At 54.1% G+C, this 17,977-nt stretch overlaps 6 protein-coding genes across 6 annotated transcripts; 3 read left to right on the forward strand and 3 right to left on the reverse strand.

Moving 5' to 3' along the window:
- Nucleotides 1-140: 140 nt before the first annotated feature.
- On the forward strand, nt 141-1,562 carry ABD1 (mRNA cap guanine-N7 methyltransferase; the record flags this gene model as incomplete). The annotated part of the gene is made up of 1 exon (XM_028637688.1): nt 141-1,562. One exon carries the CDS (start codon nt 141-143, stop codon nt 1,560-1,562), a length of 1,422 nt encoding a protein of 473 aa, XP_028499244.1.
- Nucleotides 1,563-7,544: 5,982 nt separating this feature from the next.
- Nucleotides 7,545-8,493, reverse strand: D7B24_003500 (uncharacterized protein; the record flags this gene model as incomplete). Its single annotated transcript, XM_028637689.1, has 2 exons — nt 7,545-7,891; nt 7,950-8,493. The coding sequence occupies 2 exons, from the start codon at nt 8,491-8,493 to the stop codon at nt 7,545-7,547; spliced, it is 891 nt and encodes a 296-aa protein (XP_028499245.1).
- A 2,105-nt stretch (nt 8,494-10,598) lies between these two features.
- Nucleotides 10,599-11,093, forward strand: D7B24_003501 (uncharacterized protein; the record flags this gene model as incomplete). The annotated part of the gene is made up of 1 exon (XM_028637690.1): nt 10,599-11,093. One exon carries the CDS (start codon nt 10,599-10,601, stop codon nt 11,091-11,093), a length of 495 nt encoding a protein of 164 aa, XP_028499246.1.
- A 699-nt stretch (nt 11,094-11,792) lies between these two features.
- On the reverse strand, nt 11,793-13,322 carry D7B24_003502 (uncharacterized protein; the record flags this gene model as incomplete). The annotated part of the gene is made up of 4 exons (XM_028637691.1): nt 11,793-11,856; nt 11,915-12,951; nt 13,061-13,164; nt 13,286-13,322. The coding sequence occupies 4 exons, from the start codon at nt 13,320-13,322 to the stop codon at nt 11,793-11,795; spliced, it is 1,242 nt and encodes a 413-aa protein (XP_028499247.1).
- A 1,193-nt stretch (nt 13,323-14,515) lies between these two features.
- On the forward strand, nt 14,516-14,946 carry D7B24_003503 (uncharacterized protein; the record flags this gene model as incomplete). The annotated part of the gene is made up of 2 exons (XM_028637692.1): nt 14,516-14,650; nt 14,788-14,946. 2 exons carry the CDS (start codon nt 14,516-14,518, stop codon nt 14,944-14,946), a joined length of 294 nt encoding a protein of 97 aa, XP_028499248.1.
- Nucleotides 14,947-15,447: 501 nt separating this feature from the next.
- On the reverse strand, nt 15,448-17,267 carry D7B24_003504 (uncharacterized protein; the record flags this gene model as incomplete). Its single annotated transcript, XM_028637693.1, has 2 exons — nt 15,448-17,093; nt 17,150-17,267. The coding sequence occupies 2 exons, from the start codon at nt 17,265-17,267 to the stop codon at nt 15,448-15,450; spliced, it is 1,764 nt and encodes a 587-aa protein (XP_028499249.1).
- Between the last annotated feature and the right edge of the window lie 710 nt (nt 17,268-17,977).

Raw genomic sequence — 17,977 nt, forward strand, 5'->3', positions numbered from 1 at the left:
TACTTCCTACCTACCTCATGCCTACCCTGACTATTCACTCAAAAACCATTGTCACGAACAAGACTTTTACCTCTCCTTTTGCGTCACTCCAACCCTTCCACCACTAAGAATCTCGCTCGAATCCTTCCTATCATCTCATCATGGCCGACGATCGATACGGCTACGAGGAAAATCCCCAGCCATACGACCCCCCCAGAAAACGAAAGGCAGACAACACAGAAGAACTTCCGCAACCTTACAACGCGAAGGAGCTACAGCCCGCTAAACGCCGAGCCATGTCGCCAAACGAGCACCAACCCCGCAAGCAGAAGCGCCCTGGCGCGCGCGCGCGCATCTCCGAAGCCGAGCGAGAGGCCATCCGCCAGCGAGCCCTCGACAGAGATCGCGCTCTCGAAGCTGCCGCCTCTGCTGCACCTCTCGAACCCCGTCAACGAGGCATCAACGATGTCGTGACACAGCATTACAACAGCGTCCCCGAACGAGGGCGCGATTGGAGGAGGACCGACAGTAAGATCAAGGGCCTCCGATCTTTCAACAATTGGGTCAAGAGCTGCATCATTCAGAAGTTCTCGCCTGACGAGGACTATACTCCTGCATCCCGCGAACAAGGGCGCTCGGGCGGCCACGAGCTGCTCGTTCTCGACATTGGTTGCGGCAAAGGCGGCGACTTGGGCAAGTGGCAACAGGCACCTCAGCCCGTGCAGCTCTACGTTGGTCTTGACCCCGCCGATGTCAGTATCGACCAGGCGAGGGAGCGCTATCGTCAGATGAGCAGTCGTGGCGGAGGCGGACGTGGTGGCAGGGGTGGCCATAGGCGGCCCCCTCCCCGCATCTTCGACTGCCAGTTCCATGTCAAAGACTGCTACGGCGAATCCATTGAGGACATTGACGTCGTCCGCCAGGTCGGTTTCGAACCCGGCCCGATCAACCGTCGCGGCTTCGACGTCGTGAGCATGATGTTCTGCATGCACTACGCCTTTGAAAGTGAGGAGAAGGCTCGAACGATGCTACGCAACGTAGCCGGAGCGCTGAAGAAGGGAGGCCGTCTCGTTGGATGCATTCCCAACTCGGACGTTCTGGGGGAGCATGTACGGAAATTCAACGAACGAATGAAGGAGAAGAAGAGGCTGAAGGAAGAGAACCCCGAGCCACCCGCCGAGGCCGAGGACGGTGAATTGGAGGAGGGTGAGGCTGAGGAGACCGCCGAATGGGGCAACAGTATCTACCGTGTCCGATTTCCCGGCAAGACCCCCGAAGACGGTATTTTCCGTCCTGCGTTCGGCTGGAAGTACAACTTCTTCCTCGACGAAGCCGTGGAGGAGGTTCCCGAGTACGTCGTGCCGTGGGAGGCGTTCCGTGCTCTGGCCGAAGATTTCAACCTCGAGCTGCAGTACCAGAAAAACTTCATGGATGTCTGGAACAGTGAGAAGGATGACCCCACGCTCGGTCCATTGAGTGAGAGGATGGGTGTGAGGGAGCGCGGCGGCGGTGACCTCCTGGTTTCGCCAGACGAGCAGGAAGCTGCGAGCTTCTATATTGCCTTCTGCTTCTACAAGGTCTAGATGTACACATGGGCTCTCACGAGAGATGCATTTCAATCTCCCCGTTTGGTGTTGCTTGTACCTTTTCTTTACGGGAGTCCGAGACCGGAAAGCTCCTCTACTCTTGCTCATCAATGATGGAACCTCCAACCACTTGCTGGGCATCGCCCAAAATATCCAAGCTTTCTAGACGTTCTTCGTCTGTGATATATATTGTTCCTCACCATTTGCGCAGTTTTCCTAATCGAACCGTACGTGCAGGTGAATCAGGCCGCCCATTGATGGTCTCCGACTTGATGTCGGTCCACTCTCCCGGTACTCTCTTCCGCAAGTATTTCGCGAGTTGAAGGATGCATTAGGAGTGCCATGCATTCTTAGCGCCCCCAACCTTGCCACAATCAATGAATCTACCGCCGCAAACGATTCTGCGGTGTTTGTTGAAAGCAAGGGAGCACACGACTTAGTATCCCCACTAACTTGCCTCCCACCGCATCGAGCCTGCGCTTGCATTAATCAAGTTGAAATCCAGGAGCGCGTTGTTGACTTCCATTCAGATTTCACTGGGCAACTTGCTGGACTGGAAATACTGAACGTAATGCGTATATTTCATTCATCTCTTACTGTACTGCTGAGACCTTGACATGATAGAAATCCAGCGGTGTTGTCGATCTTCGCCGCCCTTAGGGCCCCCTGATACATCCAGTACACCCAGAGCCGGCTTGCTAACAAGCCTCTTTCCACAGTCATCACGTTTCGATCATTGCTCCTAGCCCTGTTCGAACGACAGTGCTACACAATCGTCACAAATACACAAGTCATTAAACCTCGGCCTACCCGAAACCTTCAAAGGAGTGTAGAAATGATACCCGAACCAAAAGAAGAAAAGAAAACAAATGAAAACGTGAAAGCCGGCGCAGGCAAGCTATTTAGCCAACTTCCAACTTGGGTAACAAGGAAAGGGGCGGTAAAGCGAGCAAACGTATGATAGTCGAGACCCGCAATGTGAGGCCAGACATTCAGGATCAGAGCCAGCGGATACGACTTATATCCACTCTTTTAAACGTATGAATAATGGCCGATGTAAAGCACGGTTGATGCTTAAACGACCAAGCAGAGCGTTCGAGCACAGGACAAGCCCGGCTCGATGGCTCCGGGGGATCCCGTGTGCCAATTGCTTGGTGGCAGGTTAGGTGCCGCCGTGATACCGTTGTTTCGCAGCAATGGGACTGCTAAGAATCACATCCAGGACCAGGAGCTGAGTATGTCCGCTCTCTGCCCGGATCGAAAGTATTAACGTGTTCGATGTTCTGACTGGGCACTGTCCCTGGATGTTGGTTCATGGAATACCATGATGTCTTGGGAGTGTCGGGAGTTTCATTGAAAACGACGTCGTTTTGACTGTTGAATCCCGCGTGTGCAGAGGCAAATGAGCCACCGAACGGGAAACCTTGGTGATCGCTGTGGTTATACACATCATGTGGATAATCCACTGTCATAGATTGACTGACGATAGATGTGTTCGGAATGTATTCAACCGTAGCCGATTGGGTTTGTAATGAGTCGAAGGATGATTCCGAAGTGGGATGCGACGAAGTACCGGCTGCAGACCAAGCCATAGAAGGCGCATAGCTCGATTGTGTGTCTTGATCCAAGGCCCCTGAGCCGGAATATCTCAGAATATCTCTGCGGTCCGGTTGCCCGGTATGCATCCATTGGTCTTGTTGGTTCTGAAAAATTGCGAGCCCTTGGTTTTGCGAAAGGAATTGGTCAGAAAATAGCTGTGAGCCAATGTTGCCCCAATCAAGGTCTGAGCCTGGAACGCTTGCTCCGTAGTCAAAACCCGGAGGGTAAAGGTTTTGTGGCGTCACGTTTGGCTGGACCCCTGATCCCAACATCACCGCCGAAGTTGACGGGATCCGATGGACGCCAAATTTTATATCCGAATGTTGCCCAGTCATATCAATGCTTGAGGAAAGCCGTGTTTGTGAGTTGTCGTTGCGGTGCATGATGTGAGCTCCGCTCATCTCTAGCAGTTGCAAAGACGGTGGTCAGAAGAAAAAAGCCTGCGTAGAGGAGACGAGCACTAACCTCTCGTATCGTGGGGCGAATGCCACACCTCCCGATCAAGATCAAATGATGTTTGGGTGATACAGGCAAGCTTTTGGCAGACACGACGATTCCCAAACTCGTGATGGCGGCGAGAGAGTGTTTCGAGTTCAGTCTTGCCGAGGATCATATCAAAGTCCTTCATGTCGAAAGGTAGTACCAAGCCTTTGTATAGCGAACTGTCCGGTGAGATTCCAAGATGCCTAGCACTTATCTTCAGACCTCTGACGAAGCAATCCGCGTCGATCGTCCCGTATGGCGTCTTTAGCTGACGTCTTGCGCCTGGTTTGGGTGGTACGTAGCTTAAACCATGATGACGGCAGAAGGACTTTGAAATTGTAGACTGTTCGAGGGTATCACATATCCCCACACGAGCTCTTACCAAGGGTCCTTTAGGATTACCAACATACATCAAGTACGCTGTAGATATTCCTTTTCCCTTCAAAGGAGCGCATTCGCTCGGGTAGTTGCCATTTTCAGAAGCCCAGCGAGTAGGGCTGAAATCGAAGAAGTGAGTATGAAGGTTCCCTCTGGCTTCTATCAGCGGGGCCTCCATGAATAAGTGATGGCCCTGTGCTTTCGAGTACTCGGAGTTCATAGACACAGACAGCGCCATGCCATGAGTGCCTGGCCAGTCGCGGGAGCTGAGTAGCCCCACGTGATGAATATGGGCCGATGAGACGCAGCTTTCTCAAAATAAGGCTGGAGTTCCTTACTGAGCAAGGGGGTGATACAGACAAAATGAGTTGGCGCACCGAACAGCCTAGGGCGAAGGGCCAGGCTGTTGCAGAAAAGGGTAGCCTGGCAGAGGCCACAAAGAAAGAAATGATCGGGGAGACAATGGAAAGGTAAGAAAGATGATAGTAGTGTGTACCTCTTCGGTTATGAAGGGGTCAGATTAAGTAAAAAAGGTGCCTACCTAGACATGAGGCTACCCGGCCAAGGCACATCCGATCCGTAACTGTTCACAGGAGCATCTTCTGGCGCCAGATTGGTAGGAAATACTGATCGTAATTTCATTCCACACTCGACTTACACTCATTGCCAGCCCAGCCTCAAAAAAGCCTGTGAACACAACTTGGAGGAAGGGGGCGTGTGGGCAGCGAGTGCGGCTCGTTTGCGTACCGTCGTCCGCGAACCATGTGAAGTGGCTTCCATAAATGAGCTGAGGGTCAGTGAAACCTCATGCGTCGGCTGCCACACACAGCATCTGTGACACTACTGGCTGCTCAAAGAGTAGTTTTTCCTAGACTCAGTCACGAGACAAGCTCTCTCGAGAGTGGTTTAGCATTGACGTCTCAATCTTGACCACGATCCTCAAGCGCACGAGAGTGCTAAGAATGACAGCAATCTGGATCTCGAGAATGTAGATTCGATGAGTGGCGGCCCAACATTAGGCACCCGGCAGCCTTCGTCGGTAATTTTGGGAATTGTAATTGTAATTCATGTTGATGGCCATTGATTCGTTGGATAAAAGCTGACATGTCGTACCTACGCCAGAGCACTACTGCAGGCTCTGCTCCATGAGGAAGTCACTAGCCTACCTAGTATGTTACAGCAGCTTCCCAATCCAATCGAGGAGTATCTTTACCAACACCCGTGCTGTGCCTCGAAGTGTAATTGCGCCGCCTTTGGAATTACACTCTGTCCAATGTCACGAAAGGTCGGTGACACAACAAGCCCCATGCCGGCCTCACATGCACCGTTTTCGTTTGTGAAATCATATGCGCCGGTTCGAGCTTTAGGGCGGATCGACGTCAGATAGTCTAGATTGTCATCGCTTGATCGAGCTCCCGCCAAAGATGGCATGGCATAGTCGAGGTTCCTTCCCACATAAGAAAACAATGCCTCCTGAACAAGGTCATGGGCACGAATCGATGAAGGGGACTCACATCCGCCCACCGACCATTGTTCTTTCAATGCTGTTGAAGTTATCACTCGGATGCTGCATGAAAAATAAACCAATTCGTAAGGTATCTTCCGTTCCAACTTGTCATTCTGGTATTAAGATCAATATATGAAGGCTGAAATGTCAACACAATATCGTACATGTAAATCTCGAGGATTCGATCGACGTCATTGTACGAGCAAAAACCATCACCAGTTTGGCCGTAGATCATCAATTAGCACGAGAGCCCGGAAGCCATGGCCTTGGAATCAGCACGGAAGTTGTGCCTTGAAGAAGAATGCGGACAACAATCGAGTCATTCTTGAGAAAGAAATATCCCGGCCGTTAGACTTTGGGCTGAACCTTGGGAATGCAATCAACCTCGGAGTACTTTCGAGACCCCAACGATTCGAACATTCGGACACTCCACGGCTGGTCGGTGTGAAAGAGGCAGGGGTTTCTTTTGAGTTGCAAAACCAACAAGAGGCCTCACACATAAGCCACGATGCCCTTTGGTCAGATAGAGCATTAGGAGAAGGTTGCACAAGTGTTGTCTCAAGGAACTCCAACTTTGTGCCAGGCACAGGAAATACGACCAGCTCTCAAGGCTCTGATGTCCTGCTTGAAATTCCAAGAGAAAGTACTGAGGTCGGGCCTCAGTTGGACACATCCTCACATGATCCAAAGCCCAACCGGGCGAGAATCGAAGGGTCGGATTCGGCTGAATTACCAGGTCGGATGTTCCCTGCAGATCAGACATCCGAATTTGATGAACACATTGACGACAGTCCAAGAGGGCTGAGCTGCGGGCACGCGGCTATCGACTACGAAGCTGAATTCGACGGAAAGCCTTTAGAGGAATTACCACAAGCACTGAGGGACTTTCGGGAACACCCTGCGCACAAGTTTTGGACATGGTCTCCGGAGCTGCAGCAATGGTTTCATAACGAGGAGGATGGTTCCCGCATATTTTGTCCTGAGGAATTGAATTGAATACATCAAAAATCTGTTGTATCTCGTGTCGTTCGATTGTAGTTATATCTTACTGCACAGCCGTTTCTAATACGTTAAGTTATTGTTATCGGATTACCACTCTTTGAGTGACTACGAAAGCTAGATGTTTCAGTAGACTAACCGCACAGCCCCCTACATTGAGACCTAGCGTTTATCTACATAGTCAATATGCTACTGGCATACCCTTAAAATCACCCTTTAGGAGGCAGTTATTATGTAGCTAAATCCTCTTTGCAAGAGGAAGCGCTGGAGAACGAGAAATGCCAGGTGGCCCTGTGGAGCTACTAATCAAGGGGTCGGTCAGGGGCTGAGGGATTACGAGAAACGTATAGATAATGACTATAGAGGGCCCTCTAGACTACAGAGGGCTAGAATTTTGTATATTCCGACCCCCTACCTACATTCTGATTACCTGTGGACCCTATAGAACACCTCTTTACTCTGCTCTATAACTACGCACCAATACTAACACAATGATGCGCGTAAATGGTGCATGGAACGTATATTACCCACTATAAACCCTGATAACAGTTGAGTGTGTATTCCGGCGAATTTGACTAGTAACTGGATAGGAAGACTTTACGTTATGTATAGGTCACTGCTAATCTGTGCATTTAGAAGATCTTCTTTTGGCGGCCTCTTTAAACCGAAACTCAAGAACAGGTCGCCCATGATCAAAGCCTGAGGTTTGTTGTTAGCTGCCTCATGGTCGTGGAGATGCACCCTATCTTTTCCTTATTCAAGGTTTTATATATGCCGTTTTTCTGTGACTACAAAGCCGCAGTCTGAAACTTAATAACAAGAAAATGGTTAATGTAACGTCATTCATGAAGTAGATCCACACTAGGGATGAGATAATTTGCGAAAAGGGCGACGTCCCTGTCCAAAGAAGAAATACTGATGTTAAGCCTTAAGATCCCCGCGACAAAGGTTTATCTCGCCAAACTGCCACGCTCTGGTACTCATAACTGATACTATCCCATCGAAATGGAACATCATTCCTGATATTCATGAAGATCGTGAGCATCGGAGGCTACTCTGTTGAGAATGATGAAGTCCTCGATGCTTGGTGGTTGTGCTATGATAGCCCCAGCGTCTAAGATAGCTGGGAACTGGTCCGACATACTGCTGGTGTCGGATGAAAGAATTAGAGGAGGAGGTGACTGCAATCTTGCTCGAGATAGCGACGCTGATGGTTGGGAGCCATGCTGTTGCGGCAAGGTAGGAGTGAACTGGGTAGATGTTGAATAATTCGGGTGCAAGACAGCACGGTGCATAGAGCTTCTGCCAACTTGCTCAAAGTTGGAATAGGTGCTCCTTTGTGTCCTTTCGTGTCGATAGCCTATAATCCTATGCCATTAGAAAAATACAAATAACCTCTGCACAAGAACGCTGCTTACGCGAACGACGTCCAGGTCTAGTCCTTTGAGGCCCTGTCCTCGAACCGGATGAAACACCTGTGGCGACACGAGCAGGGCGTCGAGGTGCCCTTGGTGAGACACGGGGGTCAGAGCCAGCAGCGGAGTCCCTAACAACGCGAGGGCGTGTGGAGATGAGGCGATGAGCCGACTCGGCTTGTTGCAGGGGAGGCAGAGATGGCCTGGGTACAGCATCGCGGGCTTCGAGCAGCATTTTCCGGAGAGAGCTGCCAATGACCATGTAAATTTGCCTTTGCGAAAACCAAGCGGAACGGACTTCTGTCATAGCAATGGCTTTGATATTTGTTTCAGGGATCCCGAAGTGAAGTATGCGGACCGTGGTCGAGAAGTACCGCTGCGCGGACAGGAACCCGAATCCGGTCATATATCCCCTCCCTTCCATAGACGGCGGCAGCTCAAGGCTGTTGATATCATACAGCCGGGTCAGGTCCGCTGCTATGGCAGTGTATGGTGATGTGGTGTGAACTGCGCCCACGAGATGGAATATCCCGTACTTGTCCTCCATTTCTATCTCGAAAGGTTCGGAAAATTGGCCGACTTTCATCTCAGCTTCCAACGGATATGATCGTTCCTCAGCAGCGGCTTGTCCTTGGGTAGTATCCTGGGTTTCAAAGCCAAGTTGCGACGGAGGTGCTCCACTGGTCATATCCTCTATGTCCATTCCAAGGGTCCGTGATGTGATCAACGCAATATCGAACGAATTTTGTTCTCCATTTGAACAACCCGAGACCATCGGCCCACTGATAATGTCTTGCGTTTGCATACCAAGGGCCACTCCAGATGTAGTCCATAGGATGCAGTTATCAGGATCGCGGAAGCAATCACTGTGGCCCTGGTTGACGTTCGCCATGGCAGCACTTCAAGGTGTTGGCCCGACGCCTCGCGTGGCTCCGAAAGGCATCGCACGATGGAAAAGAACAGAGCCAAAGAACAACCAGAGTCTGTCGCACCGTTTCTGATGTATTTCTGGTTCCAAGGACAGCCAAGATGAATCGACGACCGAACAACAACCCTGACCTGGGACCTGTGTGGGACAAACGGGGGCACGAAGTTGACTAGTCGGACCGGAAGGGCAGGATGCCGATTGACAGATGGAATAACTCGTAGTCGATGTCGTGGGGGGATGGTATTCCCACTGGTTTCGAGAGATTTTATTCCGTTAGAAGAATTTTCTGGGTTTGTAAGCTGTTGCAATGAGGATTACGAGCTTACGAACAGCTTTGGTGTCGATATACGTTCTGACTGAAGATTTCAGAGGGGTAATGTTGTTAAGGGCCCATACATCAGTGCAAACTTGTCCGTGGAAGGCGAGCCTGAATCAGAAGTAGTTTGAGCCGAAGGTAGTTTCTTAAGGAAAGCATCGCGGATTAAGATTATGCGGCTCTCAATATATTCTTGGGCCATGGTGTGTAACACAAACCAAACCGCTCAGGGAGACGCGTGCCCAAAAGTATCACCCACAAGACACATTTGGGTTATTGCCTACATCAGTGGAGGTCAGCGGGTTAGGCATCATTTGCCTACTGACGGACACTGGTTGAAACAACTTGCTTTACCCATCCGAATTCACAGTTCCACGTCGACAATCATTTAATATTGTAAAGAAAGTTGTAATGCAATTGCAAAAGAATCCTGCCTTTTCGAAGACTGTGGCGCTCCTAAAGCAGAACTGCTCTGATCACGCACGCGGATTGATTACGGCTGTAACAAGGATCGAAGGCACGAAGACTCTGTGCATGTTGTCGCATTGGAATTTCGGGATGGCGGGCTGCGTTGATATTTTTCCATTTCCAATGAATACCTGTCAGCAACCTGCGTTGATATTTCAGGGCGTCATCGGTTGCAATACCGAGACCAATCGTTGAGCCGGGGGACCCTTGAGTGAGGCGATATTGAATCAAGTGGCCGTCGGCTACCTCACCAGAGCCTTGCCGTCGGACCTCAGCTGGATCTGGTTGCTGCACTCGTGCCTTACCTTGGACCAGGATGTTAGTCTTGGCTCCTGATGACAACCACCATCACGGTGACAGTCTGTCCTCCGACAATGATTGTTGATAAAATGGACTCAAATGTCGTGTGGAGGAGGATGCATGGCGTTGGCAGTGTCGTCTCGTCTATTCATAGCTTTGCATCATAATGAGGCTGCAGGGCTTGCGGAAGTCAGGGCGTCTTAGGCTTCTTAAATCCAAGACATCGGTCGGCTTCTGTGAGTCAGATTGTCTGATAGGATGGGGTAGGCATAGGCACTGGCATTCCGGGCGAGGGAATTGCCAGACCGGGCGAATGCGCAATCATGAAGGGGGCAATCGAAAGCCCTGCCATTTCCTTTGCTCGACTGCCATTTCGGCACATTTGAGCATAGTGATCAAATCGTCGCAACGTATATAGAGGCAGGATATTGAGTCTGAGGTGAAGTCGTATCCTGGCTCGGGGCTTCATAATATGCCCCCCAAAAACAGTCGCACGTTCTACCTGGTTTTCTGGGAGTCTACAGGCTGGCGAGATCATACTGCCATTTCCTGAGCATTCTGTCCCTTCAGCAGCCGCAATAACAAACGCATTTGCTGGACCCAAGCCCACTCGAGTCAACGTGGCCAAAAGACAGCGACTATGGCCCAGCAAGCCCGCGCACCAGCCGAAGAAGAACAACCGGGCCCCACCACCCACCCACGTCGAAGCAGCAGACTACGGCAAATCCGCAACCCAAGCCATGCACCGACATCAGGTGCCACGAACCAGACTACAAACTTGTCTGGGACCGAGTTTGCAAGCTCGGCATCCACACAGGCCACGAGTGAGCAATCGCACCGTCCTCAGCAGGGCTCCGCTCCTGGTCGGTGTCGCCGCGCGTGTGCCGAGTCTGCCGCACGGCCGGGCCATGTGGTTCCGTTTCATCGTGCCATGACGCCGGATACGGCCCCACAGCAGCGACGCAAGCCGGCAGTCTATATCCCGGCTGTGCCGGAGGAGCAGATCCCTAGCCATGTTGACTTTGTCAACGACCCGGCGCACAAGTTCTGGACCTGGAGCCGGGAGAAGCAGGGTTGGTTCCACGAAGACGAGGAGGCCGGCAAAGTCATCTGGGCGCCGACGGAGCTTGATTAAAGCCGCGCCTGCCGTTGTTTCATTGAGTGCTTCTTTCTCTCTTAATCTTCATAAAATATGACTATGTTGGGAGAGGTGTTGGCAAGGGACGGATATAAGATTGGATGCGACGGTTATTAGATATGCGTGAGAATGAAGCATCACAGGGGAGGAGCACTCGGTAGATTCACTACGTGTCGCAAAGTCCAGGCGGAATACAGAGCGGGATATTCACTGTTGATCAAGAGCTACCATGCCGTGTCTGTGGGATGCTGGAGCACACAGCATGAAAGCGATTCCCGTTCCCGACAGAAATCAAAATGACCATAATCTAAAGCGGATTTGTGATATGTCCAACACAACAGCACCAACAAGACCCCACCAGCAACGCCATACCGCGCCAGCGAACAGGGAATTCCAAACCTGTAAATCAAGCAGCGACAGGACCGCGAATCCAAGGAAAGGAAGTAAAGAGGGTATCATTGGTCCCCTGTGAGCATCATGAGCGGAAGAAATGAAGAAACAAGTAGAAAGAAAAGGGCAAAAAGGCCGTCCATCCGCTCCACCTCCCTCTCGAGTCGCCCTCTGATGTCTCCCCTCCTTTGCTAGATTTCGTGGATTTGCCTTCGTATGTCACTCAAACATGTATGTTGTAGCAGCCGTCCAATTTTCCACGCCCTTTGTGTCAGTCTGTACAATTTCTTTCTTGGCTTCATGGCTCTACTCCTTCATCTTGACGTAGTTGCTGGGAAAGATGCCGGTCCTGCCGCCGATCTGACCAGTCCTGCTTTTGTGTCAGCATGTTCACACCACGATCAGGTCAGCTACCGACAAAAACGTACCACCAATCATTTGCGCTGTCAGTCTTCTTCGTCACAGTAATGACCTCGCCCTTCTTGAAGCCGAGGTCGCCCGGCTGGTCCGCGTCAAAGGTGAAGACGGCCAAGGCCTCGTTCTGTCGCAGCTGCGCCGGCTTGGGCGCAAAATTGGGTTTCGCCGCCGTCGGCCGGCCGGGGCCGGTCCTGGACTCGCCGAAGCCGCTGTTTGTTCTGCTGTTGCTAAAGACGCCGTCATCCTCGTCGCGACGGGATGCGAATGTGTTGGACCGCGATACGCCTCCGAAGCTGCCACCGCCTCCGCCCGAGGGACGATCATAGACATCGTCCTGCCAAGTGCTGCTGCGCTTGGGCCCGCCAAAGCCGTCGTCGCGCTGGCTGTCGCCATATTGGCTTTCGCGGCGCGAGATGCCCTCGCCCATGGCATCACCGCGACGGCCGTTCCAGACAACGTCGTCGTGGTTGTTGTCGTAGACCGGCGAGTCATTGTACATGGGGTCGTTGCCGGCGACGGAGCCGCTGCGACCGAGGCCGGAAAAGGCGCGGCCGTTGAGAATGGTCATGAGAGCCTGGGACTGGGGCGGCGGCGCAACGCCACCAGACAAGATCTGCTGGGCAGTGTAGCGGGTGCCGTAGAGCTTCTCGTTGGCGTCGCGGCGCTCGATGATACCAGAGCCCTCGAGAGAGACACCGGCAAAGAGACCCTTTGTCTTGGAGTAGGAGAAGATGCCGGCGACGCTGCGCAGCGAGGCAGCACCGGCAGCCTCGGCATTGCGTCCGACGGGACCGGCTGCGAGGGAAACGTTGCCGCCAAGGGTCAGGGAGCCGGCCTGAGCAAAGGTCTTGACGGCATTGGCGTCGTTGAGGATGAAGACAAAGTCGGTCAGCTCAAAGCCGATCTGGCCGCCAAAGCCGCCGCCGACCGTGGCAATGGCGCTGGGTGCGCTCCAGCTGCCATCGGGTAGGCGAGCAACGACGAGGCCGCTGCCGAAGCGACCGGAGCCGAGGAAGCCGGCTTTGAGAACAGTGAGGATGGCAAGGCCCTGCAGATGGAAGAGTCAGCACGAGTCGTCATGAAATGTAGTGATGAATTCGGTCGGGATGTGACGAGGGTCGGCAGCAGTCGAGAATTCGACGAAGAGACGTGTATACCTTGGCGTTTGCGAGGACGGACGGTGGGATGATCTTGTCGGGACCAAAGGCTTGCCGCGGGTCGATGAAGGAGGTCAGGATTTTCCCGCATTTTCTACACTCCGCTACCGAAGGATCAGTCAGTTGAGCTGGTATGCGGCTTGTCGACAGAGTTTCGCCGGTAAGCTACGGAATGGCCGGGGAATTTGGGGCTTGGGGGACTATGGGGCGGGAGATGCAACATACACGCCATGGACGACGGGAGGGGGTTGTTGAGACCCATGGTTAGTCGTGACCGGGCTTGACGAGGTATCCTAAGTCGAGGAGGGCAGACGAAGCTGGAGGGGAGGGAGGAGGAGGTAGGAAGAAGGCTGACAGGGGGGCGGGGTGAGCGAGGATGGAAGAAGTGTCGTGGAGTTTAGGTCGTAGGTATAGCCAGTTAGTTGTAGGAGGATCGGGTGGGCGCAGGCGCAGGCGCGAGTGAGTGATGGCGGGTCGGATTACGTAGTGGGGGTCGGGGCAGTTGGGTTCCCTCTCGTTTGCGGCACTAAGTCTTGGCTGCGCAGCTCAACCCAGATGGGTTTGATCAAAGGCGTGGCAAGATGCTGAGACATAAAGTAAAGCTCGATCGAGGAGGAAGCCGGAGGGCCGGCACGCGCGTCGCAGGCAGGTCGGGCTTCTCCCGAACTCGAAATTTGACGAGGCTCGCGGTCGCCAGGTATCTACCTAGGTACTTACAGAGGTACCTACGGAATAATCCCAACGTCACGTCAGACTGGCACCCACGGACTCCAGAGGCGGAAGCTATGGGCAGCAGGCCGCCCATCATTCTGCGGGGAAAGAGCACCCGACACCGCTGTACCGCTGCACCCAAAAGTCCGCTGAGGGGAAAAGAAGGAGTGTTGTGGCGGTGCATCGCCCCGGTGTCACGGCTGAGCCACGCTCCCCGCGCACGATGCGCCCTCTCCACCTACCTTAGGTACCTTACCTAGGTACTTTTGGTAAGGTAGTAAGGTACCTTAGGTGGTCGGTAGCGATTGGTGTGCTCGCTTCTCGTCACTCAGATGGCACCCAAGAGAGTGCCAGACCGCCGTGTCTCGGCCCCCCCCCACCCCTGCCCAGGCCATCCCCCCTGTGACCTTCTGCTCCGGCTGGGGTTCGTCACTCTCTCGCCCCCCCCCCTTGTTCTCCATATGCGAAAGAGCCGAAGTCCTGCTACACGCAACCTCACTCCCGCCTCCGACGACAAGACCAACCGAACGAACATCCTACCGCGCCACCCATCAACGACACAGCTGACGAAACACGCTCACCTGCTGCTGCTGCCTCGACTGTCATCCGTACGGTTCGATCCTCTCCACCGCTGACTAGCCATCACCGCCGATCGACGTCGCATCCCGACCACGGCCCACGGCCCACGTGAAACATCGCCATCAGCATCACTTCCCTCGCCTGTCCCCCCCTCCTCCGTCCACCATGTCCGAAGCCTACGAACGCGAGCGTCAGAACAACGCACGCCTCGACGAGCTCTCTTCCAAGATCTCCGCCCTGCGCGGCGTGACCGTTGACATCTACGACAACGCCCGCGCCCAGGATGTCATCGACAATACCGTGCGTCTTCTATCCCTCCCCCCCCCGCGGTTTTGTCTCGCGACACTCGGATACAGCAAATCCTCCGCTGCCACATTCTGCCTGCCGCCCCTTCTTCTCTAGACACTCTCAGACCAGCTGACACAAGAAACACACAGTCCGACACGTTCTCCTCCATGTCCACCTCCCTCAAGGGATCCGCCTCGCGCATGGGCCGCATGGCCGCCTCCGGGAACAAGGTTGCCATCTTGAAGCTGTCGGGCATCATAATTGGTGTCTTCATCTTCCTATATTACGTATCCAAGCTGTTCTTCTGAGCCCATACGTGAGTGCTGTGGACACGTGCGACTCGAGAGGCCGGCTTGAGATGAATAGCGGAGGACGAGATGGCATGTTCAAGATGTTAAGATGACGAGGTCGGGGCATTGCGGCTTAGTCGCTGCGTGTAGAACGAGGGGGCGACACATAGTCGGAAGGAGAATGGTGGGATTGAGCCCACACATGCATGGCACGGAGTCTAGGATTGCAACTTAAGGGGTTTGGGTCTTCACTTTTTTCGTGTTCCAAAAAAACAAATACCTCTAGCACCAGGAGTAGCAAAGCGGGTTTGGTTTGAATTTCGTCATTTTTGCAGGTTCCTCGTTGTATGCTTTGTCTAGACAAACGCTCGCCAACCCGTAATTCGCACATGGCCGGCTGCACTTCACCTGGGCAATGGACTGCTTCACACCACTGTCTTCCCCTGCCCACATCAAGCCTGCAACTCCCTCCTTGAGCCTGGTGAGTCTTCTTTTTTGAAAAGCCGGAAGACCACAAAGCTACTGCCACACATTGGAGAACAAATCATCACTGCCCCCGCCGAATCCACCAGTCGCCGGCTTCGCCGTACCGTTGCCGCTTCCCGTTGCCGGGCCCGTGCTGCTCGCCCATCCGCCAAACTCCTCGTCAGCCGACACCTTGGGTGCCGTGCTGAAGCCGCCTGACGCACCGGGAACAATGGGCGTGTTGGCCGAGAACCCTCCGAGGCCACCTGAGCCGCTGCTGGGCGCACCCCAGCCGCCAAAGTCGCCGGTCGACGCCTTGGGCGCTTCGGGCGCCTTGGCAGGCGCAGCGGGCTCAGGGGCGCCCCAGGCGCTAGAGCCCCAGACGTCGGAGCCGGAAAAGTTGGAGGATGAAGCAATGGCTGGCGAGACGGCTGCTGGCGCCGGAGACGGCTGAGAGGGCTTGGGCTGGGCGGAGAGGTTGAAAACAGAATTGCTGTTGACAGGAGGAGAGGTCGCCTTGGGTGGCGGGGTCGAGCTCGACACGGGGGAAGAGAGGTCGAAAAGGTCGCCCATAGATGAGGTGGGTTGAGCGGGCTTGGATTGAGCAGGGTTCGCGGTAGGCGGTGCGGGCGAGCTCGACCACCCAAAGCCGCCAAAGCCGCTGTTAGAGGACTGCTGCTGATGGGAGGAGGCTGCCGGCGCGGAGGGCTTGGAATCGAAGAAGCTGCCACCACCCAGCCCACCGAAAGCGTTCGAGGAAGCCTGGTTTGCGGGTTTGCTGGCTTGGGGAGCGCCAAAACTGGCGAAAGGGTCTGCCGCGGCGGGCTTGGAGCTGGTAGTGTTGGAGAAGCCGAGGTTACCAAAAGCGTCGTTCATGCCTCCTAGCGAAGACTGTTGTTGCTGCTGCTGCTGCTGCTGTCCGAATCCTTGTTGCTGGAACGTCGGCGAGGCCATGCCACCGAAAGATCCCTGCTGGGCATGTCCGCCCTGCTGCTGCTGCTGCTGAGCTTGTGGCCGCGGTGCTGTGGCGTAAAGAGAAAGAATCGATTGCTTCAGGTCCGGGCGCGAGTTGGCAGCCGCGGCGCCACCAGTACCGGTAGTGCTGGCGGGGCGGGGAGGTGCTGCAGGTTCGCCGAAGAAGTCCAACCCGAGCAGCGAATCCTTAGTACTCGTCGTCTTAGGGGCGGCCGGCTGCGCCTTGGGTGGTACGTTGCTGGTGCCAGGTCCGGCAGAGCTGGCCCTCTGAGGCAGATCGTCGCCGCCGATCAAGTCGGCCTGCGGGGCAGGGATGTTCCTCGGAGCTGCCGACTTCCCGACAGACGCCTTGCGAACCGACTCCCTCCTCTCAACGACCTGCTTCTCCTTGACAATGCTCAGTGGAACGTCGTCGTCACCGTCAACATCGAGAGTCGCGGGATCTGGTATGCCGCCGTCCATGACCCATCGCTTAAGTTCGTATTTGGTGCGGATAAAGTTTTCGATCTTGGCTTCGGAGGGTACGTGGCCTGGGGCGAGCTTGGCCTCCCAGTATTTCTGCGCGCGCGCGTTGCCCCAGCTCAGAATGCTCTGCAGTTGCTCATCGGTCCAGGAATCGAGGTCAACAGACTTGACACGGCTGATGTGGGTGCCCATGCCTCTGTGGATGCCGGAGCATCGAATGCAAACGAAGACGCCGAGGTTCCAGCTGGCCCATCGAGGATCTGCGAGAGCAACCAGTTAGTCAATCGTCGGTCGCATAAAGCAATGCAGTACTCACGCTTGTTTCTCTTGCAATCAGCGCATATCTTATTGCAATCCAATTTCAGCAGACTCTTAATCGTCTGCGTATTCTTCGCGGCACGCTCAGCAGCCGGGTTGGGAGGTCGTCGAGACATGGCGGGCGGTGTTGAGATGTTATCAGCGGGGTAGAGAGGATCGCTTGCTGTTCGTGCTTGGTCTGGCCCAAATGGAGGAGAGCGCAGGAGGTGGCCTTGTCGTGAAGGAGGGGGTGGAAAGGAAAGAGCGGAAGGAGATGTGGCCGCGAGGCGGATTGTGTGATGTGCCTGAAAATGGATCTTCCTCTGGCTGGGCACTGATCCGATTCCGACCTGGACGTTGCGGGATAGGGGGGGGACAAGGGACAAGGGGCCAGAATTAAGAATGATGCTGCCCCACGACGACTTGTCTGGCTAAGTGCTAGGCGTTTCTGCCTGAGGTGGCGAAATTGGCCGAGGAGGACCTATATTCTGGTGCTGGAGGGAGCTTGGAGGACTGTGGGGTGGCGCCCAGGTGCTCGCGGCTGGTATGAGCTGTGTGTATGTGATGGCCTCGAAGGGTCATGTCCGAGGCTGTTCAGAGCAGGGAATGGATATAAAGCTCATTGAGGAAAGCATATCTGATAATTTGTCATTATTAAATTTGCGCAGTTCGACGACGTCCAGAACAGGTAAAAATGATCACAACCTTGGTCGCCAGGCAGACGTCTCACGGCCGCTGAGTGTGGCAGCGCATGTGGCTGGCGCCTCAGCTGGCACTGCGACTCCATCACTTTGTCGATGACGAGTTGCAGCTTCCCCGTCAGACCCGCTATGATTTGTCACACTCG

The sequence above is a fragment of the Verticillium nonalfalfae genome, assembly GCF_003724135.2.
Source record: "Verticillium nonalfalfae strain VnAa140/NRRL 66861 chromosome Unknown scaffold_2, whole genome shotgun sequence".
Classification (NCBI taxonomy): Eukaryota; Fungi; Ascomycota; class Sordariomycetes; order Glomerellales; family Plectosphaerellaceae; genus Verticillium; species Verticillium nonalfalfae.